This window comes from Palaemon carinicauda, chromosome 1 (assembly GCF_036898095.1).
Source record: "Palaemon carinicauda isolate YSFRI2023 chromosome 1, ASM3689809v2, whole genome shotgun sequence".
NCBI lineage: Eukaryota > Metazoa > Arthropoda > Malacostraca > Decapoda > Palaemonidae > Palaemon > Palaemon carinicauda.
In genome coordinates, this window is record NC_090725.1 from 257,072,105 (window position 1) to 257,099,991 (window position 27,887).

At 45.1% G+C, this 27,887-nt stretch overlaps 1 protein-coding gene across 1 annotated transcript; it reads left to right on the forward strand.

The window, feature by feature from the left end:
• The first annotated feature begins 21,949 nt into the window (after nt 1-21,949).
• Nucleotides 21,950-27,800, forward strand: LOC137638851 (probable H/ACA ribonucleoprotein complex subunit 4). The gene is made up of 2 exons (XM_068371267.1): nt 21,950-22,076; nt 27,214-27,800. The coding sequence occupies exons 1-2, from the start codon at nt 21,950-21,952 to the stop codon at nt 27,798-27,800; spliced, it is 714 nt and encodes a 237-aa protein (XP_068227368.1).
• Nucleotides 27,801-27,887: the final 87 nt, after the last annotated feature.

The following is a 27,887-nucleotide window of genomic DNA, read 5'->3' on the forward strand; positions in this document are numbered from 1 at the left end:
GCGAGACCCCAGGAGAACGTCCACGTGTCCCCCCAAGTAGAGCAGTTGGGGACAGGAGACTTTGCTGCCAATTCACCAGGAGGAGAGCAGCATGATTCAGAGCACGCCTTCTGGTAAGTCCTGACTTTGATGAGGCATCTCAACAAGTTCAAGGACCCCGAGACCGCCCCTCGTGAAGGCAAGGAAATGGTCTTGGACCAAGTCTATGGCACTCAAAAACCCTCTAAGGCCAGTGCGGCTCTGCCTTGGTCCCAAGGGGTGAAGAGTGCCAGAGATAAGGTTGAGGGCCAGCTTTCGGAACTCGCCTCCTCCAGCCGTTCCTCTGCTGGTAACAAGCTCCTCCCACCTCCTTGTGTCCAACAGAGGAGGTACTTTGAGATCATGGAGGAGCCTTGTGTAGCTCTCCCTCTTCACCACTCCGTGGAGGAGCTTACCAGGGGAGTCTCTCTTGAGAGAGACTCCAACCGGCAGGTGACATTCTCGGCAACGGAGATCCTGAGTCAGGAGAAGGTCGCAAAGTGTGCCATGCAGGTCACTTCGTGGCTGGATGTCTGGCTAGGGTCTCTGGGCATCCTGCTGTGTTCCGAGGATCTATCCAAGGAAAGCAACAGGAAGGCCCTGGAGACCTTCCTCCTCTCGGGCACACGTACCATCGAGTTTCTGGCCCACCAAGTTTCAAACTTGTGGGCAAACTCGATCTTGAAACGACGTGATGCGGTGACCGAGAGGTTCCACGCGAAGGTCCCAGCCGTGGATGTCTGCAAGGTCAGACACTCTTCCATCCTAGGAAAGAACTTGTTTGAGCCCAAGGATGTGGAACAGGCAGCTGAGAGGTGGAGAAAATCGAACCACGATTCTCTCCTCCAAAGGGCTCTTACATCTAAGCCCTTCAAACCTCCAGCACCCCAACAACCTCGACAGTCCAAGTTGACGAAACCGGCACCGGCAGCAAAGACGAAGGTGTCCAAACAGCAGCCCTTTCCTGTCAAAGACAAGAAGGGCGGAAAGTACTCCAGGGGAGGCAAGAATCCTAGAGGGAGCGGCCGAGGCCGCAAACGCTAGTATTGGCAATTCCCATGCATGTCCACCAGTGGGGGGATGCCTACAAAGTTGCGCATTCAGGTGGCAGCAACTCGGGGCCGATTCCTGCACGATCTTCGTGATCAGTCAGGGATATCGCGTCCCGTTCATAACATCTCTTCCTCCCCTGACAGCGAATCCAGTGTCGTTGAGCTCCTATGCCATGGGATCGGTAAAGGGGCTAGCCCTTCGGGCAGAAGTCGAGACCATGCTCAAGAAGAATGCTCTCCAGGAGGTCGTCGACGGCTCCCCAGGCTTCTTCAGTCGACTCTTTCTTGTAAAGTTCTTGTAAAGAAGGCGTCTGGAGAATGGAGCCCAGTCATCGACCTCTCAGCCCTAAACAAGTTTGTCAAACAAACTCCGTTCAGCATGGAGACAGCAGACACGGTCAGACTTGCAGTGAGACCGCAAGACTTCATGTGTACACTGGATCTGAAGGACGCGTACTTCCAGATCCCAATCCATCCGTTTTCCAGGAAGTACTTGAGATTCAGCCTAGACAACAAGATCTACCAGTTCAAGGTGCTGTGTTTCGGTCTCTCCACAGCACCTCAGGTATTCACCAGAGTGTTCACCCTGATATCTTCGTGGGCACACAGGATCGGCATCCGTCTCCTCCGTTATCTGGACGACTGGCTGATCCTGGCAGACTCTGAGTCGACCCTTCTTCGACACCGAGACAAGCTTCTGGGACTTTGCCAAGATCTAGGGATCATGGTAAATCTCGAGAAGTCTTCTCTGCTTCCATCTCATGACTGGTATATCTAGGCATGATATTGGACACCATTCTCCACAAAGCCTTTCCATCAGACGACAGGATAGCAAGGCTGAGGAGGGTCGCAGCGCCTTTCCTCAGACGAGAAGAGCTCCCAGCCCAATCGTGGTTACGTCTCCTAGGTCACCTTTCCTCCTTAGCCCGTCTGGTTCCAAACGGCCGCCTCAGGATGAGATCCCTGCAATGGCGGCTCAAGTCCCGGTGGATCAAGGCCACGCTTCCCCGGACATCCTGGTCCCTATGGGTCCTACGGAACGGACGGACCTTCAGTGGTGGGTGACGGACTTTAACCTTCGAAAGGGAGTGGATCTTCTCGTCCTCCCCCCGGATTTGATGCTGTTCTCGGACGCTTCAAAAGAAGGGTGGGGGGCCCACGTTCTGAACCAGAGGATCTTAGGCCTATGGTCAAAATCAGAAAAGTACTTCCACATAAATCTGCTAGAAATGAAGGCCGTATATCTGGCACTTCAATAGTTCCAACGGATCCTGGCGGGTCACTCCGTGGTGGTGATGAGCGACAACACCACGGTGGTGGCTTACATCAACAAGCAGGGAGGTACCTTTTCACAACAGCTATCCCATCTTGCGGTAGAGGTACTGAGATGGACCGAAGTCTACACTCGATTCCACTATCGGCTCGCTTCATTCCGGGCAAGAGGAATGTGCTCGCCAACAGTCTGAGCAGAGCATTGCAGATAGTGAGTACCGAGTGGTCTTTGGATCCTCTAGTAGCCAGCAAAGTCCTGACTGTTCACCAGTCCCGGACCCCAAGGCACTCTGGCAAGATGCCTTCCAACAACGGTGGGACAACATCGACGTTTACGCCTTCCCACCGTTCTGTCTGATGAGAAGGGTGCTCAACAAGACCAGACTATCGGTCAACCTGTCAATGACCCTAATAGCTCCGCTATGGCATCATGCAGAGTGGTTCCCGGACCTTCTGCAGCTCCTGACGGAACTCCTGAGAGAGCTTCCTCCACGACACGAGCTACTCAAGCAACCACACTGCAACATCTTCCACAAAGCCGTAGCATTGCTGTGGCTTCACGCCTGGAGACTATCCAGCATCTCCTCACAGAGAGAGGCTTTTCGCAACAAGTTGTGGAGAGGATGTCTCGACACCTGCGAAAGTCATCTGCAGGGGTCTACCAGGCGAAGTGGAGTCTTCTGTGGTTGGTGTCGTGGAAGGGGTATCTCTCCTCTCGATGCCAATATTCCAGCAATAGCGGAGTTTCATGTGTATTTGCGGGAAGAAATGCGCCTTTCGGTCTCGGCGGTGAAAGGCTATCGCTCAGCCTTAAGCCTAGCCTTCAGGCTGAAAGGAATAGACATTTCCTCCTCGCTGGAACTTTCCCTACTCATACGAAGCTACGAGCTTACCTGTCCTCAGTCGGAAGTGAGACCTCCTCCATGGAACGTGGTTCGTGTCATCAGGTCTCTTAAGAGACCCCCGTTCAAACCATTACGCCAGGCTTCTGATCGTCACCTGACTTGGAAGACGGTGTTCCTGCTCGCTCTGGCCTCGGCTAAGCGAGTCAGTGAACTTCATGGTCTCTCGTACGACGTCGCCCATTCAAGGGGATGGGGGGAGGTAACGTTCAGGTTCGTCCCTGAGTTCGTTGCTAAGACTCAGAATCCTGGAGTTCCGGACCCACGGTTCGACTCCTTCAGGATTTCGAGTCTCCGTTCTGTAACAGATGACCCAGACCACCTCCTACTGTGCCCAGTAAGGATCTTAAGAGAATAGCTGCAGTTCGTCCTCGAGTGCAAGCCCTGTTTGTGAGCACAGGAAGGACGAAGAGGAGGGTCACTAAGAACACCATCTCAGCTTGGATTCGCAGGGTCATCCACCATTCCCTGAATCCAGACCCTCCTCCGTCACGTCCCCCGAGAGCACACGATGTCAGAGGCATCGCTACGTCCCTGGCGTTCAAGAGAAACTTCTCAGTGACGCAGGTTCTACAAGCTGGGCTCTGGAAGTGTCAAACGACCTTCACAGCCCACTACCTGCAGGACGTGACCCACAGGAGTCTCGATACGTTCTCTATCGGCCCCGTGGTGGCTGCGCAAGAGCTGGTCTAACCTCAGGCTCCTTAATGGACAAGTAGCAGAAGGTTGAGGGCCTTGTTACCCGGTTTTAGTCTGCATGAATGAAAAAGTATGTCTGGTCCTTGCTCTTTTCTTCATCCTCCCCTCTCTTGGGGAAAGCAGCATCCTGGGTTCTCTGCACAGCTGACCTCAAACCACTGCAGGTAAACCATGCTTCCTTGTGTTCTTAGTATTAAATAATACTGTCGCGTCCCCCATACCCTGACGAGGTGGTATTGGGAACGTCCTAGCCTAGAATTCCATCTAAAGGACTTCAGGTCAACTTCCTAGGACGAGTCACACTTCTTTCCTTCACACACTAGCTTATGTAGGCCGCACATTCTTTGCGGAGCAAGGAACTTGCGAGGTGCAGGGACTTCTTATCTCGAGTGCTACACACTCGGATCCTGAGTCCCCGGGCAAAGCCAAAGCCAGTAAAGCTGGGATTTACCACCCTACCTAAGGGTTAAGTCACCCCATATAAATAGCGTGGTTTGTATTTCGATTACGGAACAAATGACAGATTCGGAGATAATTTGTGTTTTTCCTAACCATACAACCTTAGCTATTTACACATACATGCCCGCCAGCCCTGTCCCCCGTGAAGTCCTACCTCTAAGCGAAGTGAATCAGTTCACCGGTGTGTGAGGGGGGAGGGGTAGCTAGCTACCCCTCCCCTACCCCCTCGCTAACTAGCGAGGGGGTAGTAAACCCTCGTTAAAAATCTAATGGCTCGCCATTTCAGCTACGCTGAAAGTAATACCCCGTGTAAATAGCTAAGGTTTGTATGGTTAGGAAAAATACAAATTATCTCCAAATTTGTCATTTTTCAAAGTTAATATCATTTCTTTATGCTTATAATTCGTATTTATAGTTAAAAGTTGGAATATTAATTAAATGGTGGAATAAAAAAAAATAATTAATACTACTATTATTTCATTTCAAAAGGCTACATAATACTGAATATTCTAATGGGCTCTCTTTATCTTTAACTGTAAATTTTACGCCAGGATCAGCAACAAAAGCAAAGGGACAATTCTCTCTCTCTCTCTCTCTCTCCATATCATATCCTGTAGTTTTCAAATATGTTTGTCATACATTTGTACGTTATCTCTCTCTCTCTCTCTCTCTCTCTCTCTCTCTCTCTCTCTCTCTCTCTCTCTCTCTCTCTCTCTCTCTCTCTCTCTCTCTCTCCTATTATTGTTTTGGGAAATCTCATTGTCCAGCCAGTCATCAATGAGAAGTCATCTTCACTCTCGGCATTGGAAGAAAAGTTTGTTTCTTCAATATCCTCATCACTGGAGGATTCAGAACTAGTGCTCTCATCATCAAACAGGTTATCATTATCAGATTCCTCAACATGAATACATATCATATATTTCATCTAAAGAAATAATCTTCCTCTTTAGATCGCTCTTTGTAAAAGGAACAACAAACAACCTTTTCTGCATGAACGCCCGGAGCGCACTGAGACGAATCCAGTTTTCTGACATCAAACTACCTTTAGAAAAAGAGTTGCCAGACATCATATAAGTTACTATTTACAGCTTACATGTGCTGAGAGTGTTGCCAATTGGTGATCCTACACTTACTATACGAGTAAACGTATTATCACGAGACTGACGACTTGAAATAGGCAGTTAAAGTCATGAATAGAATATACCATTGAAGACGGTACCGAGTAGATCGTGGTGAACGGTTTATCACGTGGGTGACGCTTAACAGGTTAAGCTAGCGTCTCAGCAGAGACGACTTCTACCTCCAACAGAATCACAAAAGCCTGGGAGGCAAGCCTCTAGGCCCACCTTTCGTTGTAGAAGACATCCCTCCTGATGTAATGTGTGCGGTCGCAAAGGCTCCTGCAAGGGAGGGCATGACCTCTAGTGTACCACCAGTGGGGGATACATGCAAAGCTTTTAGCTCAGGTGGCAGGACTTCGGGGCCAACCCTTGGATGATAGTAGTCCTTTGTTCAGGATATCGAGTTCCTTCTGTAGCCTGTCTGCCAGGACTGAAAATCTACCAACTTTATTTGCAAGGCTTAGTAAAGGACCTCTTATTAGAGGAAGTATTCAAATTGTTGGCCAAAATAGCATTGGAGGAAGTCTGAAATGACTCACCATGCTTCCTCAGCAATCTATTTTTTAGTAGAAAAGCTGACGGGAGGTTGGAGACCCGTCATAGACCTTTCCTGTTTGTGTTGCAGACAAAATTCAAAACGGAGACCTTGGCCTCTGTTCTCCTGGCCATCAGGAAGAACAATTTCTTTCTGACCATAGACCTAAAAGACGCCTACTTTCAGGTCCCAATTCATCCTGTTTCAAGAAGTACGTAAGATTTCTCTTTAGAGACAAGATTTTTCAGTTCTGGGGCTATGCTTTGGCCTGACAGCAGCTACTCAGGTTTTCACCAAAGTCTTTGCCTTGTATTACTCTTGGCTGGTGCTATGGACATCAGGCTTTTGAGGTACCTGGATGACTGGCTCCTCCAGTGGAGTCTTGGGCTCTCCTGTTGAAACATAGGCATCTACTTCTAGCTTTTTGCAAGAAGTTAGTGATACAACTGAACCTGGAGAAGTCAAGCTTCGTCCCTCAATAATCCATCAGGTACCTAGGCATGGATATAGACTTGGTTCAAGCCAGAACATTTCCATCTGCCAATAGGATCCTGAGATTCAGAGAAATAGCAATAACATGTTCCTTCCTGCACACGCTTGGCAGAAGCTTCTCCTCAGAGAATCTCTTCCCCTTCGGGAGAAGGCATCTTCAAGTGGACTCTAAAGAACCAATGGTTGCAAACATCAGACCACCCTGCAACCCCGCTGTCGTGCCCCAAAAGGTGTTGTAATAAACCTCTATTGGTGGCTGTGAGAGGAGAAACTGTTAGCAGGAACCCCCCTTCAGGCTCCAACTACACACAACTCCTTTTGTTCTCAGATGCGTCTCACTAGGGGTGAGGTGCTCACCTAGGAAGAGTGTAAATCTCGGTCCTATGGGCAGAAGTGGACAAAGCCTTTTTCATCAATTTCCTGGAGATGAAAGCAGTGTAACTAGTGGTACTCCACTTCTCAGAAACTGAAAGGTCATTCCGTCATTCCGTGGTGCTTATGAGCGACAACTCCACTGTAGTGACCTATATCTCCAAACAAGGAGGTGCAGCATCTCCTGCTATGCCAACTAGCAGTATAGATTCTCAGGTGGGCACAGATCCTGACAAATAAGGAGGTGCAGCATCTCTTCTGTTAGGCCAACTAGCAGTATAGATACTCAGGTGGGCACAGATCCAGACAATCTCCCTCTTGGCGTGGTTTATATTCAGGAAAAAAAAACGCCATTGCCGACCATCTGAGCTTACCAGGGACGACAATTTGTTCAGAATGGTCTTTACTTCCTCTAGTGGCGAAGAGACTTTGGACTTAGTGGGGTTCTCTGTTATTGGACATGGTTGCCACTCGCTTGAATCACAAACTCCCGATGTAGTGCTCTCCAGTTCCAGATCAAGCTGCAGTGATGGAACATGCTTTTCAGCACCCGTGGGACGGACTGGACTTTTACGCCTTTCCGCAGTCCTATCTGATTTGTCAGACATTGAACAGTCCGAACATCCCGGGGAGTAAGACTAACACTATTAGCTCCAAAGTGGCCAGCAGCTGAGTGGTAGTCAGAATTCTCATGGAAGATCCCAGAGAACTTCCAAAATTGGCAAACCTGCTATGATAACCCCACACAAAGTTCCACTGTGCAGTGCATTGCCCATCTCTTCACGGCTGGAGACTGCAGCATCTCCTTCAAAAGAAAGGCTTTTCAGGACCAACTTTCCGGATACTCTCTGTGATTGGTGTCATAGGGGGAATATTGCTCCACTAAAGGCCATTGTTCCCCTGATTACAAATTTTTGGTGTTGTTGAAGAGCAAGAAATCCCTTTCAGTCGCTGAAAAGAACGGATTATCTCATGCCTAAAATCTCCAATTTGTTTTAGAGGACTGGGTGCTCCAAAAACAAAGTATCCAGAAACACAATCTTATTTTGGTTGAGAGAATTAATCATGAGAGCTTATAAATCTTTAAGGGAATTGTCACCAACCCCCTTCTAGTACTTAACCCTTGTGGTCTGTTAAAATTTTGGTAACATCTAATCTGTTCCGGGTCAAAATGACCCGTCTTATAAATTCTGACAGTTCCTTGCCATACAAAGTACTTATTAGAATTATTTGCATGTCCAGGGTACACTGCAAGAAAGTTATTATCATTTAGGGTCCAAATCTATCTCTAACAGCCAATTACTTTATTGAAAAATAGGTTTCAGTTGAAATTATTACAGTTGAATATTGTGACACCATGGATTTACATCTAATTTTTGGGAAGATTGCTGTTACATTGCTAAATATTTTTGCACATATAACAATATCCTCTTTTTGCATAAATTTTCTGAGATTTAGAATGGCCAGCGTTTATAGAAAGCTTACAATTTTAGTAATTCACCCGTTTTATAACATCTATACTGTTCCGGGTCAATATGACCCGTCTCATAAATTCTGACAGTTGTCCGCCATACAAAGTACATAATTGATTACCTTGTATGCCCAGGGTCTACTACATGGAAGTGACTCTCATTTAGACCCCACACCTAACCCTCCCAACCACCCTACCTTATTAAAGATTAGGAATTAGTTGCATTTCTTGCACTTGAACATTTCAACAGCATGCCGCTTACATGTTTTTCGGCAGACAGAACATATTGTGGTTACTTTGCTGTCATTTTTACACATATGATAACACTGTCTCTTTGCAGCTTCTTCTTGAGATTGAGAATTATTATATTCTCTAGAAGGTCTTGCAGCTTCAGCAACTCGTCGGGCTTTTGGCGTCCTAGGCAACGATACCCTTGAAGACAATACAGGTTGGACTAAGTTCATGAAGGAAAATTCTTCTCTTGAAGGTATCTTTTGTTCTCCAGTTAGGTTGCACTAGATTCCAAAGGACAAAAGCATTGTAGGCAGACACATCCATTATGTATCAAACAAGGCCATAGGCCATCTCTTTGTCTGATGCTTTGACCTATAAGTTGCAACAAGTTTGTCTAAATTATCAACTCCTCCTTTAGTTGAATTATAAAATTCAATTATGTCAGGTTTCTTTTCTTCTTTATCACAGCAAGTGACTATATCATGCATGTTACTCAACAATACTACAGTTTTTCCTTTTCTGGGACAATATGAAATAATTATATTTTCTTCATAGTAACCTTCAAGGGTAGTATATCTGGTTCTTCCTTTAGAGTTACAAAATTCTATTAGGAGTTCTTTTCGATTTTTTCTGATAGTTCCAACAATTGTTTGCTTGCGCTTTTTCAGTTCCTTAGGTAAATCTAAGCTACGGAAAAAGTTGTCACAAGTTACAATTCTACCTTTAAGCCCTTCTGTAAGTTGCAGAACAATACGTTTACTGCCTAAATGGACACTTTCCTCTAAAAGGAACCAGTTGCTCATCTACGGTAACAGTTGATGATATGTTATACATCAGTAGGAGTCTCTCAACCAAAATGTTACAAACATCTCTAATAGGACCAAGTTTGTGTTTGGATCGCCTTCGAGCTCTGGTTTCTTTATCATTAAATCTAATAAACCTAGAATATTTCATAAAGGTTTCAAGAGACATTGTAGCTTGAAATATAGGACGTCCATATGTGTCATCCCAAAGACTCCTAAGAGAGACTCCATGATATTTATAAAATCCTGCTAAAAGACGTAATCCATAAAACGCTCTACTATTTTGTATGCCAATTATATCTCCTGAACCCAAGAAACGATTAGCTTCTTTATTTGTCATTTTCAAAATGATATTGAATAATTTTGGAGTTATGAATAATTCAAATGCAGACAGTGTATCTGATATTCCTGAAGCTGCATAACGAGTGATACCAGGAGTTTGATCAATGATATCTCTTGCACACTTCTTTCCTGATGACCTGTTTGCTTATTCTGAAGACCCTACAATATTTCCCTTTTTGGATGTGTAATTCACAGAGGAAGGTGGCTGTTCTTCATCATTACAGTCAGTATCAATGGATGTGGAATTTGAGCTGGTAGATGTTTGACCATAAGGTTCATTGCCATTATCCATACCGGTATTTTCCTTTCTGGTTGAAGAATTTGGACCGGAAGACTGCTGTTCTGCAGCTTTATCTTCATAGTTAGAGTCACTGAGATCATCATGAACTGAAAGATGGTAATTTTCACCATCATCATTTTCCGAAGATATACAATCACTTTCTTCACCGGATTCATGCCCATAAAACTTGTTTACAGGAAAAGCTGTACACTTTCTGGAACACAAACAAAGAAAACTGCTTGTGTTAGTGTCCAAAACATGTGACCTAGACTATTGCTGGTAATAATTTTCATAGTATAATATTATACTTGGCATTTTTCTAACCAATATTTCCTCTGAATCATTATAAATCAAAGACAACCATTTTACAATGATGTAAAGACTTACTTATCCATGGTTGATGAAATTTACTAGGAAAAATTTTATGGAAGTTGTCTCACTTTTTTATCTTTACCTTGTAAACAAAGAAGATCAATTTTCTATGAATACAATAATTAGACATTGTATATACTGCATTTGAAAAGGTAACTTCAATAATCATACCATCTTTGATACAGATAGCGAATAATGGTGAAAAAATACAGCAAAAGGTAGGTACGGGTCATTTTGACCCGAACAGATTAGATGTTACTTTTTTTGCTGCTCAGTAACTACTGGGAAAAATTTTACCAGGCTTAGGCAACACAATATCCTCTTAAAGTCAGGAGAATTCAAGGAGTATGAAGCTTCATTCTCTATAAACAAGAGAGATATGGTAATGTAAAATTGTTTTCGGGTCAAAAAGACCCCTAACAGTGCAGAAGGGTTAATATCCGTGGTCTTGCCGCAATTCTAGCGTTCCGCCAAACCACTCTAGCACAAGTCCTCAAAGCTGGTGTGGGGAAGAGACAAACCACATATATATAATGTATACAATTATCTCAGAGATTGTACTTGCAGTTGTTTAGTCACTTTCTCTTTAGGCCCTATTGTAGCAGTACAGTACAACAAATAATATAATTCCATGTTCTTACAAAAAATGTATGGTTTATCAAAGGCATCAATTATTCTCTGCATTGATACGGGTATGTAATGGGTATCAAGGCAGATGGTGATCACTTGAACTTGAAGCCTTCACTTGGAATTCACCTTAATGTAAGTAAGAATACCTCATTTCAGTATTATTGATTGCATCATACTTCGTTGCTAAGCAATCACTGCGCATGCAGCATATGAGGCCTGTTCATGACGATTGGTCGCTTCTCCACAACACTCGTGGTTTTGAAGTTAAGAGGATGTGCCTCACTTCCTCTATGCGATTAAGACTTTTGCCAAGTGAAAAGTCTTCTGTGATTGGTGTCATTGGGGGAATATTGCTCCCCTAAAAGCCACTGTTTCCCTGATTGCAAACTTTTTGGTGTTCTTGAGGAACAAGAAATCCCTTTCAGTCGCTGCAGTAAAAGGCTACAGCTCGGCCATGAACTAGGTTTTCAACCTAAAAAGGGCTTGACTTGACCTCTCCTCTTCATGGGAACTCTGAGCTGTCATTTGGAGTTTTGAGAAGTTTTGTCCTCCTCGAGATCATAAATGCTCTGCCTGGGATTTGATGAAGCTTCTTTAGCCCCTAAGAAAAGCCCCTTATGAACCCATGCATAAAGTTTTAGACAGACCTTACCTTAAAGACCGTCTTCTTCCTTGCTATAGCTTCAGCCAAGAGAGAAAGCAAATTACATGGTTTATCTCATGTTACGTCACTTTCCAGAGGGTGGAAAGAATTATCCTTACCTTTTGTTCTCAAATTTGTAGCAAAATCCAGTACTGTATTCGGTTGAAAGCGATATCAGATTTCACTTTCAGGATCTTCTCTCTCAAAGAGTTAACTGATGACCTGGATTACATGTTACCCTGTCCTGTGAGGGCAATTTATAAATATCTGAAAAGAATGGAGTATCTTGCGCCTAAAATCTCCAATTTGTTTGCGAGGACTTCTTACTCCAAAAACAAAGTATCCAGACACACAATCTTCTTTTGGTTGAGAGAATCAATCATGAGAGCTTATAAATCTTCAAGGGAATGGTCACCAACCCCCCTTCGAGCACATAATACCCATGGTCTTGCCACAACTCTAGCATTCTGTAAGTTTACTCTAGCACAAGTCCTCAAAGCTGGTATGGGAAGAGACAAACCACTTTTAAGTACCATTATCTCAGAGATTGTACTTGCAGGTGTAAGAAAATCTTATTTCAGTACAGTATTAATTGCATCATACCTAGTTGCTATGCAACCACTGTGCATGCAGCATATGAAGCCTGTTCATGATGCTTGTTTGCTTCTCCACAACACTCGTGGTTTGGAAGTTGAGAGGATGTGCCTCACTTCCTCTGTACAATCGAGACTGGCCATGGGGAAAATCATCTGTGATTGGTGTCGTAGGGAGAATATTGCTCCACTCAAGGCCACTATTCCACTGACTAAAGACTTTTGGTGTTCCTGAGAAGAAGAAATCCCTTTCAGTCACTGTGGGGAAAGGCTACTGCTCGGCTTTGAACCAGGTCTTCAAACTGAAAGGATTGACCTCTCCTCATCATGGGAACTCTCAACTCTCATTAGGAGTTTTGAGCAATCTTGCCCTCCTCGAGAACTTGAACCCCCTACCTGGGATGTGACAGAATGTTTTAAGAGCCTTAAGAAAAAGCCCCTCATGAACATGCATAAAGCCTTAGACAGGGACTTAACTTAGTGATTTTCCTTCTTGCCTTAGCTTCAGTTAAGAGAGTAAGTGAATTACATGGTCTATCTTACATCACATTCCAGAGAGTGGAAAGAATTGTTTCACTTCTCCCCTCGGCCAAACTAGTAAGTGAACTACATGGACTGGCAGCTGATATCACTGATTCAAGGTGTTGGAGCCAAGTCTCTCTAAGTTTCGTTCCAGAATTTGTTGAAATAACACAAAACCGGGCCTCTTCAGATCCCAGATTTTCGTCAATTTTCTTTTCGAGTCTCTGTTCAGTAACCAAGTACAGTATCCTGATAAAATAATACTGTGGCCTGTTAGGGCTTTGAGAAGATATTTGAAACATACGAGACCTTGTTTGGAGAGCCTTTTCATGAGCACGAGATGTATCAAAAAAAGCGTCGAGGAATGCCATCTTTTTTTTTTTTGGCTCAGGGAAGTTACTGCCAGAGCAATAGGCCCTTTCACATCAACAGTTATAGTATCCTGAGTGAAATTTCATGACATCAAGAGGCCTTGTAGCCTCGTGAGCTTTCAAAAAGAATATCTCTGTGATGCAGGGCTTTGGAAGCCAGCAGGTGTTTTAGGTTCCTTAACAAGACTAGTATCTGTAGATCAAGGGCTAAGGTCATGAGTAATCTTAGGGTGAATATGAAGAGTGACTGGCATCCTTTCCCCTCCCTTGGGGTTCACCTTCAAAGGCTCTCCAGCTAGACTTTACTTAGAGATAGGTAAGCTTATTTGCTTTTAGTTTCAGGGTGCGTAAACATTTGAGGTCTTTCCCACCACTTCATACGATGGGAAGTGTGTCATAGCAAAATAAACCTGTTACTTCTGAATCAGCCTTCCACATCATAGTCCTTCTTTGCTTTGGTTACAGCTTAGAAAATTTCAGCTCAACCTTTGATTGCATGGGCTGTGCTGTTATTGGGTGTCCCCACCCATAGCTCACGAGGTGTAGGGGTTGGGACTTGAGCACCAGTGCCAAGTCCCGTATCCACAGTTTAAGTTTCCATCTTAAGGATGAGTCTCCTTTAAGTAAAGAACGAATGATTTGTATTCGTGTAGTAACACACAACAGACTTTAATAAGAAATTTTATTTTTACTATTAACCCGAGTTCTTTACACAAACTTGCCCACCATCACCAACCCCCAACGTAAAGTCCCGCCTGCAATCCAATTGAGGTTGTAGCGAGCTGTAGGGTTGGGGGCGATTACCTTCCTGTTACTGTCCAGGTAATTACTGGCTGGTTATTTAAACCCCGTTAAAAGTTTTAACTGCTGTACTCCGTCTCCTGTAAGTAAAGAACTTAGGTTTGTATAACTTGGAAAAATACAAATTTTAAAAATGTCATGTTTACATTTTCTCAGCTAGACTCGCATAGATAAAAGTTGATTTCATTGATATAGGATTTTTCCAAATAGGGTATTTATTATGATATGCTATTATTATGCAAGGTAAATATGGTTTAATAACTTGAAATAGTTTAAAATTGCACCCAGGATAGGTATAGATACCAGTACATGAAAAGACAATGAATTTGATATGTTTTGTGGCACGTGACTCACAGACTGAAGGTCTTCACAGATCCAGAAAATCTTATTTTTGAGAACTAGCGATCGCTTAAAAGGGGAATCACACAAGCCGATCGCGCATATTTTGGGACCATACTTTATATCAGGAGGAGGAAAAGAAGTCTTTAGAGGGATCATTTGGCCTTGGGGTCACTCTCGAGATCAAGGAAGTCCCGACTTCTTTCCCGTATCATCCCAGTACGCTGCCCTCCAACCCTTCTCCGTAGGTCTCTTTCAGAGGTCAGTTGGATTAGAGTGGTGCCGCTTGAACATTGAGGCAAAGAGACCTTTCTGTTTCCCCTAGTGAAATTGAGGCCTTCCTCCTCGGGTGAAGTCTCCCATTTCTTTGTTTTTTGAGGATGCCTTGCATTTTTTGCAGCGGCTGGTGGAGGTGACTTCTTCAAGGGTGGGCCGTAGGACCAGAATACAGCCCCTGTGCAACAGAAGTCATCCTCTCTTCTCCTGCAGAGACCACCAAGGGATATATGTCTCACTGGTGTTGTTCTTCAGATCATGTCTCCTGACCTTCATTCCTACAGGAGGACTCCAGTTCCCCAGTGTTTGCTCGCATGCTAGAACCTTCCTCTGGAGAACCAAGATCTCAGATGCCCCTCAACCAGATAAACTTCACCAATAGACTCGACTAGATGCGACTTACTCACACGCTCCTTTCCAATACTCTTCGTTAAGACGCGCCTCATCCAGACATACATCGTCAAAACATCTATTGTTTATATCCACTTCACCAATGCATGGGTATAAGTATCGTTCTAGTAGGTAGGTTCCTGCCACTGTGGATCCCTCTTTCTCTCTCTCTTAAAGCGATGAAGGCACTAGCTCCTCACCGAGTTATCCCCCAGTTTGACGAATTACTGTAGAGATAGTGCCCTGTTTTAATGATGGTTCTACTACGTGCTTACTTGGAGAAGCAGGAGGCCTATCATTGGAAGGGTATAAGATTAGATTTGACTTGGAATAACTTTACTTAGCTTAGAGCTTTTGCTCATAGAGTTTATTATGCTTCAATTGAAAAGGAGTACAATTTAACCGTTAAAGAAACCCTTTCTGGTACAACCCAGGAACCTAAGTGTTGGCCTACCCTTAAATCTGCACTTTTCGGTGTAGATGCAACAGTTTCTTCTTTACTTGTACCAGATGGCTCTGTCACTCACTGTCCAAAGGAAAAGGCAATTCTTTTGGCTGATATATTTGACAGTAAGCAGAGTAATGAGAAACGTGATCTTCCTCATTCCTGTTTTCCTGAGGCTAAACTAACTAGTTTAGCTTTTCAATCTCGTGAAATTAAAGCTCTCTTGATGGACCTTGATGCTTATGGAGGTGTAGAGCCAAATGGTACATTTCCTTTATTTATTTATAAAGACTGCAGAGATCTTGCCTTCCAAGTTATCTGTTGTTTTGCACAAGTTAGCAAGAGAGGATTCTCTTAGCACTTGTTGGAGAATTGTTAATGTTACGCCATTATGTAAATGAATTTCAGGTAGCTCAAGGCCAGCTGATTACCACCCAATGTCCATACCTCCATTTTATTTAAAGTTTTTTTGGGCTCGATCCATGTCATCCTGATGGAAGTTCCTCCTGGCAACTTTCTATTGTATAATATTTCTGCGATTGATATTACAAGAGAATTACCGTCAGGTATCACGGGGTTCCAACCCCCGGAAACGACTATCCGTAGATATCGTGTATAATCAGGGACGTATCCTAAGGTAACCATAGATATCTGCACCCCAAACAGACCTTACCCAGCAGTCTAATCCACTAAGGGGAAGGATAAGTAAGGAGCCGTTACACATCCTATCACCTTCGAGTGCCCCTATACGTTCCTGCTTCTCATTCCTTCTAACGCAGCTGATGGCTACAGTTCGGTTGATTTTTGGGCGTGCTTTATTCGCAAACTTTGATGATTAGTTTTGTGAATTGGCTTCCTCTTTTTTGCTTAATTCAAGTATCTACCTCTCTTTGGCTTTGTTTATGCTAACATTGATTTCTGGGCTCAACCTGTGTCGCTCCGTGAAATGCTCCTTAAAGCACCATTTCAAAGGTATAAATACTGCTAAATATACCAGAGAAAAAAGTTGCATGGAATGCCAGGAATATACCCAGCTCGCTCACCCCTAAAGGGTGTCGGTATTAAAACTGGGGCGAGTGATACCACTACCAGAGGTCCCTTTCCAAATAGACTTCTTCCTCCTCAAAATCCCGAGTTACTTAGAGGTGTCATTCACTACAGCTACTGCCCCCCCCCCCCCCTCACCACCACCACCACTACCTATCCTTCTCCCATCATTCATTAATGCTAGCACCCCAAGCTTTGGCCTGCCTAGGGTGAGGAAAAAGGAGGGAGGGTTCACTGGGCGACACAGGTCCCTCGCCCAGAAATAAATTTTTCCTTTGTCAAAATCCCTTTTCTGGGCTCAACCTGTGTCGCTCCATGAAATAGTAACAGAGAATTGGTCCCATAAGCTTGGAAATATACAAGAAAGTTAAGGAACTGAATTAGAAATAGAGTAATTCAATTAAGAGTGTTTTACTAAAAATCCTTAATATACCAATCTCTTAATTACACCCCAAATAAAGGTCAATGTTAAGGTAGGGGGAAAAGGGAAGGCAGGTGCCGCCCTGATCCTTATTAGGAGACAAGGCACTAAGAGGGAAAATATATATGAAGATAGGACCGTGTTATAATGGTTGTGTTAAATCTGGAGGACCCACTATATCTTTTTAAACCTTCAAAATTCATGTGACGAAAAAAATTGACTGGTGTTGCTACAGCCCGGATATCTTGGGCATGTGGTACAGATTCTGGCTTGGTTCTTTTAATAAAATAAAGAATCTATTGTCTGATTCCTTTCAGGGAAATGGTTCCTCCATCCTTTCTAATAACGCAAGGTCCTGAAGGTTTATTTAAATAGTTTTCCAGAGTGATAACTGGGCACAGAGATAGATCCTGTGGAAGTGGGACAATATTCCACGGGGACCATCTATTCTGTGGACCCTCATTCTTTTCTAAGAATTTTCTATCTAGAGAGAATTAAATTCCACCAGAAGAAAGAAAATCAATATGATTTGGTTCTCTAGATAATGCTGAGAGTTCAGATATTCTGGCTACTGAGGCTAAACTTATAAAAAATAACGTCTTCTTAAGAAGTACTATATAAGTGCATGAGTCAATATCAGAGTCAGAATCTAGATCAAGGACATCATCTAAAACCCATGAAACTGCGTGAGGGCGAGTTACTGGTTTTAGTCTAGTACAGGCTCTCGGGATAGACGAAAAATACGAATCTGTAAGATTAAAATTGAACCCGATCTGAAATATTTTCTTTAAACCAGATTTAATCATAGTAATAGTATTATTGGCTAGACCTCCTTCCAAGAGAGTTCTGAAAAAGGTAGCTGCCAGATTCGTAGTCAGCGTCCGAACCTCTTGAGTCTTCCAGAAATTGGCTAGCGTTCTTACATCAGAATCATATAGCCGAAGGGTAGAATCTCACATACCTGACACTAGGGACAATGTGTTAAGAAGGTCAATCTCAGCATCTCTTTCTGCTGCAAATCTCAGAAAGTCTATAAAGTGAAGGCACTCTGAATCCGTGAGGAAGCAGACACACTGTGAGATAGTACCATTCGTGTTAACTTGGTTCGGGAATCCTCCGAGGTCGGAGTCCTAGTTCCACCAAGATAGGGAACCAGTTGCATTGGGCCAATTGAGGGCTACGAGAGCAATCCGACCTTTGAAAGTCCTGGGCATGTCCAGGACTTAAATTAGCATGTTTAAAGGTGGAATCAGGTAAATCCTCCGTCAGTTGTTCCAATCTATGGACATGTCTTTTGTGACATAGGCCAGAGGGTCCAGGTTGGACGCCACATGACATTGGCTTGTGGTTGGATTCCGTGGCAAATAGGTCTTCTTGGAGACCTGGAACCTGTTGGCAGGTCCAATTAAATGACTTTTTGGCCAAGGACCATTCCGACTCCCGCGGAGGTGTCCTTGTTAGATCATCCTCAACCACATTTCTTACTCCCGCCAGGTGAACAGCTGACAAAGGTTCCCTGTTGCCATTGAAAAGATAGCTACCATCACTTGATTTACGTGACTTGATATGGAACCTCCCCTGTTTATGCAGTGAACTATCACTTGGCTGTCTAGTATTAGACGGATATGTTGTTCCTGTGACGGGGAAAGACTTATTAGAGTCAAGAACACTTCCATGACTTCTAAGATACTGATGTGTAGTTGTCGGAGTGTCACTGTCCACAACCCCTGGACCTATTCGTATTGGGAATAGCTTAGGGAGTCATCTAAATGGACCACCAATGTTGTCGCTGGGAATCGTAAAGGTACTGAGTTTGTTAGGTTTTTAACCTTCGTCCATTGTTGAAGTCTTTTCCATAGTGTAGGTGGAAGCCGAGAAATTTTGTCTCGATATTTCTCGTTTTCTTTGGACCGCCAAACTCGATTGATGTCTTCCAGAATGACACTCAGTAATGTGTCTGTTACTGAGGGAAACCGGAGTAAACCTAGGGTTCTTTCTTGTTTTCTCCGGGTCATTAGTTTTTCCTTGAGAGATTCTCTTGTGTTTCTTACTATCTGTATCCTCTTCTGTGGTGGAATCGACTGCTTGTGTGTAGTCAGGATCCATTAAAGACCTAACCACTGGAAGCACGTTGCTGGAGAAAGACGGGACTTTTTGAAATTTATTTGGAAACCTAAGTACAGTATTCCAGAAATTTTATTACTTTGCCCGACGCCTTGTGGCATTCCTTGACACTGTTGGCCCAGATAAACCAGCCATCTAGGTAGGCCACTAACTGTATTCCTTGAGCCCTCATCTCTTGGACTACTGTCTCCGCTAACTTAGTGAATAAATTGGTCGCTATGTTGAGTCCGAATGGCATCACCTTGAAGGTGAAGCCCGTTTGCCTAGCTTGAATCCTAGGAAATGACGAAAAAGCCATGCTATCGGAACATGAAAATAAACGCCTGTAAGATCTATAGAGGTGGTGACGGCCCCACGGGGACATAAGGTCCTCACCTGTGAGACAGTCAGCATATGGAACTAGTCGCATTAAATATATGTATTCAAATAGGACATATCTAGGTTACTCTTCGTTTGTCCGAGTCTTTCTTTGGCACTCTGAACAAACATGCTTGAAATTTGAAGCATACTGTATTACCTCTTTCATTGCTTTCTTCAAAAGAAGATCTCCTGTGTAAAGTGTTAAGTCTGCTGTTGGAATCTGATAAAAACTGGTTGGTGGAGGGGGCTTTTTTCATCCATCTCCACCCCTGAACTTTCATTATGACGTTGTATGCCAATTGCTGAACGACCAACGGCTCCGAAAGAGGTACAGCCTTCCTCCTACCTGGGGAGTCCTCTATGCAGGAAGGCTCCCCTAGCTCTACTACCTCTCGCATGCGTATTATATCCTTGAAACACTCCCTGTGTTTCGAAGGAAGGATGATACACCGGAGACGCAATAAATGGAGTAGCGGCTATCGGTTGTTGAGGTGGTTGGCTTACCCACACACATTGATTTTGTGGCTGGGTTCTTGAGGTGCAAGGCTGGCTCACCTGGGATACTGGCATTGCCTGTAGCACATCCTGAGCCTTTGGCCTTTAGAAGGACTGAAACTTCCTTGGTCATCTCCTGCCTCGTGATGCAGTCCGGTAGGCTCGAATTTTCTTTTTGGAATTAGACCCCACTGGACTCTGAGGCTTTGGTTGACTCCAGCTGCTTCTCCGAGGATGCTATTTACCACGTCCTCTGGGAAGAAGTCCGCTCTCCAGATCGAGGCCTTAGGTAACCTGTCGGGCTCATGCCTAATGGAGTCCTGAAGTAAGTCGAGCTTCCGGCAAGTGCGACGGACCACTGCAAAGTCATATGTATTACACTGAAGTGCGTGAGGCAAAGACTTTGTCAGGATCTTAAAAAGTGGCTCCTCTTGTAGACTAACAAAGTCATCTCCGTCATCGTGGCCGAGTTGATAGATCTACCCAGCCTGGTTCTTGCACCGTATTCTATCTTAACCAGAGAGTCTGGAAGTCCGGGAAGCGTTCACTAAACTGTGTGGTGGCACAGTCCTAGTTCAATGACCCTGCCTTGAAAGTAGCTGGTGCATCAATCCAGCATTCTTGGCGTCCTGGGAACAACAGGGAAGTTAGTTCCGTCTTCCTTAGTTGCGGCGTGGACTTGCCTTCCATAGCCACCTGTAAGGTAAGGCCTACTACCTTGGTGGTACATGGTATCTGGGTTTGCCCGTCCACCTCAAACATAGTGTATGTATTCTTATGAGGGGTTAACTTGGTATTTACACATTCCCACTCATTTAAAGTCCAGACCCAGGCAGACTGAGCTTGCTCTTTTGGCTAGATAACGGTTTCCTTGGGAACCTTGTCTACCCGTAATAGCTCTTCCACTGAATGCGCTCGTATCAAGGGAAGATGAATTGTAAACCGGCGGATATCATTCAAAATCTTCTACTGGACGGGGACCACCTCCTGCCATTGTCAACATGCCCTCTAAGAACGGGGCATGAAGAGCCAATCGCCACGGGTCGTTCTAAACGATCGCCGGGAGCTTTGACAAGTCCGGAACCACAAACTACCATTGTTGTGGTAGTCCGGACCGCAAGGATTTTCTATCATATTTTCCTGATTTTTCAGTCCCTGGCCCAAACCGTCCATAGACAGCTGTCGATCGGCAATTGGACCAAACTGGGACTGGACTACACTACTCAACCTCTCCATGAGCTGGCTCAAGAAGGCCACCGGATCGAAATCAAGTTCTGACGTCGGCCCCTTGAGCTTCTTGCTCTTGACCCCTGATGTGGAGGATTAGACCCTGCCTAGTCCGTCAGTAGCTTAGAAGCTTATGATGGTTTGGTTGGGAGTGGTTTGGGTAGCCTAAAAGGCTTGCCCTCTCCGGGTAGGGCCGACCTCATACGTTTTACCTTAGAGGCCATTGAGCATGGCACCCGGCATGAGATCGGCAGACCTCGTGCCCACACAACTGCTGCAGCACAGCAGTGCATGTTGTCTCCTGACAGCGTACCATGTAAGTCAATTTGATACATGGGTATCATACTTGATTTTGCCGGAAAAACAGGTGACAAATACCGTATATTTCCACGTATAAGGCGACCTTCGTATAAGACGAGGTACAAAATTTGAGCAAATTTTTATGAATTTATCTCATATCGGTAGTATAAGACGACTGCTGAATCATAAAACCATCTGTGTATAGCCTAGGCTAGCTTTTGCAATGCCAGATATCTTATGAAATATTGGTTATGTAAGGTTGATGATATTACTTACTGTATCCTTTTAAATTAAAAGTAAATGAAATAAAATAAATCCTTTATTGTTTTCTTAGAACACACGTCACCTAGCCTGTGTTGTTTTGTTTACGCTCATCAGCAGCAGCTCACGTACGAAATGCCCGTTTCTCCTCTTTCTTCTTCTTTTATGTTCTTTGCGAGTTTGTTTTAAAAGCATAGGATAATGTAAAGGTGGAAAGTGTCATAAAATAATTTTAAAAATACGGGATCTCAAATGACATGGATGGCAGTGAAGACGATTAATGTACGAATGTGACGACGAAGCCAAAGTCGACTCACCGGAACCGGACTGGAATCCTTACGATGATGGCGTATATGATAAATCTCGTGATATGTTCGAACAGCTTTTCGAAGCAGACAGTGATAACTGTGAGGAGTTTTATTGTTGTTAGATTTATATACATGTCGCAGGTTTGATGTTTAATATTGATTTGAAATAGTTTTACAAATTTTTAAGTTTTAAATGCAATACTGTTATGTACTGTAATTTTTATTGAGAAATAAAGATTATACCGTTTGTAATCCAAAATTGTTAGTTACAGCTAAAAATAATAATTTTGAAACAAATAAATATGATATCCTATGTTATTACTATGGTAATTAACACTAGCATTAAAATTACTGAAAGGTTGGCGAGAGAAAAAGTTGCTAACAACGCAACCAATACTCAATGTTTACATTTTCTCAGCTGTGCGCGTATGGTTAAAAGTTGTGATTATTCCTCGAATTTATCATTTATCCCATTTTTGTAGATATGCCAATAATATATACGGTAAAAATTGTTTCATTACTTTCATTATACATTTATATATTAATGTAAATCATTTCATGTGTGTCGGTGGTTATCGCACCTCAACCTAGGCTAGCCTACTGATAAACCTGACAGAATTCAAGGTGTGATTTTTATAACGGTAGTATAAGACGACCCCCCATTTTTAATGATTAAATTTTGGAATATAGGGTCGTCTTATACGCGGAAATATACGGTAGTTAAGTTAAATCCACTGTGGATAGCTCAGTGGAGTCGTATTCTTTCTTACCGTTTTACAATAGAACCCTAATATTCTGTTTTCCTTCTTCCACCATCTCCTGTCATCCAAAGTATTGCCATACAAAGGTTTAAAACCGGTAGAAATGGCGGCTGGATTAATCTTGGACCAGTCTGCCCTCTCCAGAGAGAAAAATTCCACTATGAAACTTTTCTCAACCTTCCATACCCCCTACCGGAGTAGGATGTACGTATTGATGCATAAAGGTTGGGACAAGCTGATACAAGGAAACCAGAACTAGGGACACCAATACTATTGCCGGAATACTTGGTTGGGAGTATGAATTCCCACTGATGTAAATTCGGCCCGTAACAATATAAATTCAAGAACTACATATCTCCGTCTGTAACTCTCTTCGGAACAATCATACCGCAAATATCCTGTAATATAAGGAATCAACCTACGGGATCAGAACAGGGTAAAATTTTATCTGAATCCGATCAAAGAAACATAGTAACCATCTCATGGATTCGATTTCAAGTCATGCCGGCCCTCATGGGGCGAAAGAAAATCGAAGATGGAATTCCGGGAATAGAGGGATACGCGGTACGTAGCAAGGTTCACACTCAGTCCGGCTCGACTGGTGGCCATCCATGACTAATCGAGGAGAGAGCACTATTTGCATCGACTCACAGATCGTGAGAGCTATCTCTCTCTCTCGGCTGTCTCCCTTCTCTCCTTAGTTGGAAGCATGGGCTGCCCAGGGCGCGGACCTATGGACTATTCAAGTCCTTCGCAATGGGTACAGATTGCCCTTCGAGGATGGCCTACCCCCGGTAATAACGGGCGCACAAGCCCAGACTGCTACCCCCCAAGGACAAGGCCAGGAGACTGGCCTTAGGAGAGGAGATCTGCGGGTTACTACAGAAAAGTGCTGTCCAACGAGCACCCCTACAAGAATTGGGGTTCTTCAGTTGGCTCTTCCTGGTGGAGAAAGCCACAGGAGGTTGGAGACTGGTGATAGACCTTTCCTCGCTCAACAAATTCATCAGGAAGACGCCTTTCAAGATGGAAACCCCTCGCATTGTCCTGGCTGCTATCAGGCAGGGCGACTTCATGCTGTCCATAGACCTAAAGGACACTTATTTCCAAATCCCAGTACTAAACACCCCTCCAGCAGGAAGTTCAAGTTCAAGTGGGGAGAAGAGGTCTTCCAGTTCTGCACCCTCTGCTTCGATCTCTCCACAGCCCCCCAAGTGTTCATGAAGGTCTTTACCCTGGTGTCGCGTTGGACCCATGAGAGGGGTATCAGGCTCTTGAGGTACCTAGACGACTGACTCCTTCTCTCGGGATTGAAGGACGACCTCATCAAGCAGAGGGACAAGTTGGTGGAATTATGCAACGAGTTGCGGATTGTCGTGAACTGGGAGAAGTCCCAACTATCTCCCTCCACGAGGACAGTGTACCTGGGAATGGATTTATGTTCGGTCCAAGCCAAGGCCTTCCCCACGTCAGAGAGGCTCGAACGCCTGGAAGAAGTCGGTCAACTGTTCCTCGGGGGTCGGGAAACGGCCAACCTTCGACAGTGGCAGAGGCTCGTGGGTCACCTGGTGTCCTTGGAAAAGTTGGTCCATCTGGGCAGGATACGACTACTTCCAATCTAGTGGGACATGAAAAGTCTTTGGAGCGGGGAGGAGAAAACCCTCCACATAAACGAGCTAGAACTGGCAGCGCAGAGGGGCCTACTGTCCCTGGCGGACAGATTCAGCGGCAGAAAAATCTTCCTAATGTCAGACAAATCCACTGTGGTCGTCTATATCAAGAAGCAGGGTGGTCTGAGGTCCCGTCTTCTACAGGACCTGACGGAGGAGATTCTAACCTGGGCCGAGGGAAATGGGACTACCCTGACGGGGAGTTTCATTCCGGGAAAAAGAAACGTGGTGGCAGACGGCTTGAGCAGGAGAAGTCAAGTCCTAGGTACCGAGTGGTCCCTTCATCCAGAAGTAGCAAGGAGTGTCATAGCAAGGTGGGGGTCTCCCTCCCTGGACCTCTTTGCAACCAGGCTGAACGCCAAACTACTATTGATTTGCTCCGCAGTCCCAGATCCAACAGCAGTCATGGAAGACGCCTGTCAACATCCGTGGGACGGCCTGGATGCCTACGCGTCCCCTCCGTTCGGGCTAATGCGGCAGACCCTAAACAGACTAAGGACTTCCAAAGGGACTCGGCTGACTCTAATCGGCCCCTGGTGGCTGGAAAAGGAGTAGTTCCCTGACCTACAAGACCTAGCAGTGGCCCAGCCGTGGCCCCTTCCCATCAGAGGAGATCTTCTCAGGCAGCCTCACTTTCTGAAGTTTCACGAGGGGCTCGGAAACCTATCTCCTCACGCGTGGAAGTTATCCCAGATGACAGGCTGCCTCCGCTCCTCCTCGAGGGCCATATACCAAGCTAAATGGCTAGGATTCTACAAGTGGTGCCGGAAGAACGACCGTAAGCCCATAGGAGCCTCCATCCCGATAATAGCAGATTACTTGGTTCACCTACGCCTAGATAGGAACATGTCGGTGGCATCCATCAAAGGGGTCAGAGCTGCCTTGGGACAGATCGCGTGGTTGAAAGGAATAGACCTGGGTGGTTCCAGGCAATTGTCCATACTTATCAAGAATTTTGAGCAGTCCTGCCCTCCTCACTCCTTGATGGCTCCAGAGTGGGATGTCCTATTGGTCTTGGACTCCCTCAAGACACCAGTGTTCGAGCTCTGGACACAGAATTGACCCTGAAGACTGTGTTCCTCCTCACCCTGGCCTCTTCCAAAAGGTTGGGCAAATTGCATGGGCTGGCAGCCAACGTTAGTCACTCCATCGGCTGGAAGGAGGCAATCCTAACCTTTGTGCCCTCCCTCATAGCCAAGACCCAGAACCCAGCGGTCTCAGATCCAAGGTTCTCGGAGGTGGTGATCCCAGCCATCCCTAAGTCAGATGACTCAGAGGACCTTCTGCTGTGTCCGTTTAGGGCTCTCCTTAAGTACCTGGCATCGACGTAACGCTTAAGGCCCGCCATGAAACACCTGTTTGTCTCCACGGGCAAAGTGAGGAAGGCGATTTCGAAGAACATAATTTCCTACTGGCTCAGGGAGGTAATTTGAAGGGCGTATGTAGCGAAGAGCAAGCCGGCACCCTCGTCTGCCAGGCCCCATGATGTCAGGTCCATCAGTACATCAATGGCTTTTTCAAAGAATATGTCAGTGGCACAAGTTCTTAAAGCAGGTGTGTGGAAGAGACAGAACACCTTCACTTCCCATTACCTGAAAGACTGCTCCTTAGTGTCTCGAGATGAGTACAGACTCGGCCACTGTGGTGGCACACCGGGATTTAATGTCATGACTTGCACACAGTGTTAACGTCCGAGGTGGGAGACGTGGCGAGTTCCATACCCCCCTCTCCTGCTACATGGCGCATGTGACAGTTCTACGTCGATGGATGTCCCCCACTTGGGTGAGTGTTATTGCAGGTTTCTTTAAGTTTTTTCCCCAACAGGCCTTCCATATCACCTTGTCTTCCGCCCCTTCCTCGTTTTAGTTCCCACCTCCTATGCCTAAGTCTCCTGAGCGAGTAGTCCGTGGTTACAATGCATCGGAACAAATATAAAATTCCTAGTAATTTGTATTTTTCCTTGCATACTTACCACGGACTACTCTCGAAGGTATGTCCCACCCAACCTACCCCGCTAGTTCTCAGAAGTAGCTGGCATTGAGACAACAGTGGCACCTGGATAGAGTACGAATGGCGACCTTTGCCCTGTCCTTATCAGGCCTGACACGGCCTTCTTCTTGGTGCATTGTGGGTCATACCCTGGGGCATATTACCGGCCTGAGGCTTTATGCCTCTCACCTGGAATGGAGTCCTGGTTGGGGGAAAAATTTTTTGGTCGCAAGTTTAAACTAAAAGAGTAACTCCTGAGAGAGTAGCCCGTGGTAAGTATGCTAGGAAAAATACAAATTACTAAGAATTTGATATTTTGACATAGAAAAATATACTTTTGGGTGAGATAGCCATGTCGTCCTGATGGGCCACACGTTACTTCCTACTTTTCCCCGCCATTTTGCTCGTTGGAGGCTTCTATTTCACAGTAGCTCAGCTGCGACGTGGAATGAGAAGCAGGAACGTTTAAAGTTTGCCAAAGGTAATCATCTGTTCCCTAGTTTACAATTTAGCATTATGTGATGCCCTAATTACAATCTTGAATGCTGTACAGAAAACACTTGCTTGATTGTGGTCAGGAAGTTCTCATGATTGGCCTTGATGTTAGTTCCGCCTTTTACCGTGTTAATCATAAGGGCGGAACTTATGGTTTATAAAATTTCTTATTCCTGATCTAGATACTATTAATCTATGGTACTGTCATTCAATTAGACAATTATGGGGTCCTTTGACTAGCCAGTTACGGTTCATTTTCCCTGTGCCTACACATACGTTGAATAGTCTGGTCTATATCTTAACAATATTCTCTGTCTTCAGACCCCGATTCCATTGTGTGGACGGCGCCAAGGACACCCTTCAGGTCACCCATGCGGCAGGACGAAGAGTTTTCTGGCTGGTTTGCCTCACGTGGGTCACTGCTCACGCCTCCGGCGCCTTCTGTTGCGCTACCTCCTGATTTCATGCAATCCGTCACCCTGGTAGCACAATTGCAAGCCCCCATGTTGGTGGAAGAGGACTCAGGGGCCTTGGATAGCTCCTCCTCTTCTTCGTCTTCCTCGGACGATACCTCGTCCTCCAGCTCTTCATCGTCGGAAGACTCCAGCGACCGGGAGATGAGGAAAAAGAAAAAGAAGTCGAAGAGAAAAAAGTCGAGCTTGAACTCAGGCCCGTCTAGGAAGAAGGCCAAAGTTGCTAAGAGAAAGAGCAAGAAGAAGAGTTCCAAGAAGAAGAGTTCCAAGAAGAAGAGGGCAAAATTAGGTAAAGTAGTTTTTCCCCCTTACGGGTCGAACAGGGCTCTTGCCGCTCCAGTGCCTGCCTCGGCGGCTGCTGGAGCCGCTACCATCCCTTTGCCCAGTGTCTCTTCGGCTCCGTCTGCGCTTCGGATGCTGCCGTTGGCACACTAACTTTCCCTTGCCCTTGCCCGGCAAGTCACCGGCTCCATCTGTTCAGCAGAGGCAGCCGCTGGCTCAGCCCAGCAGCACGACTCCCAT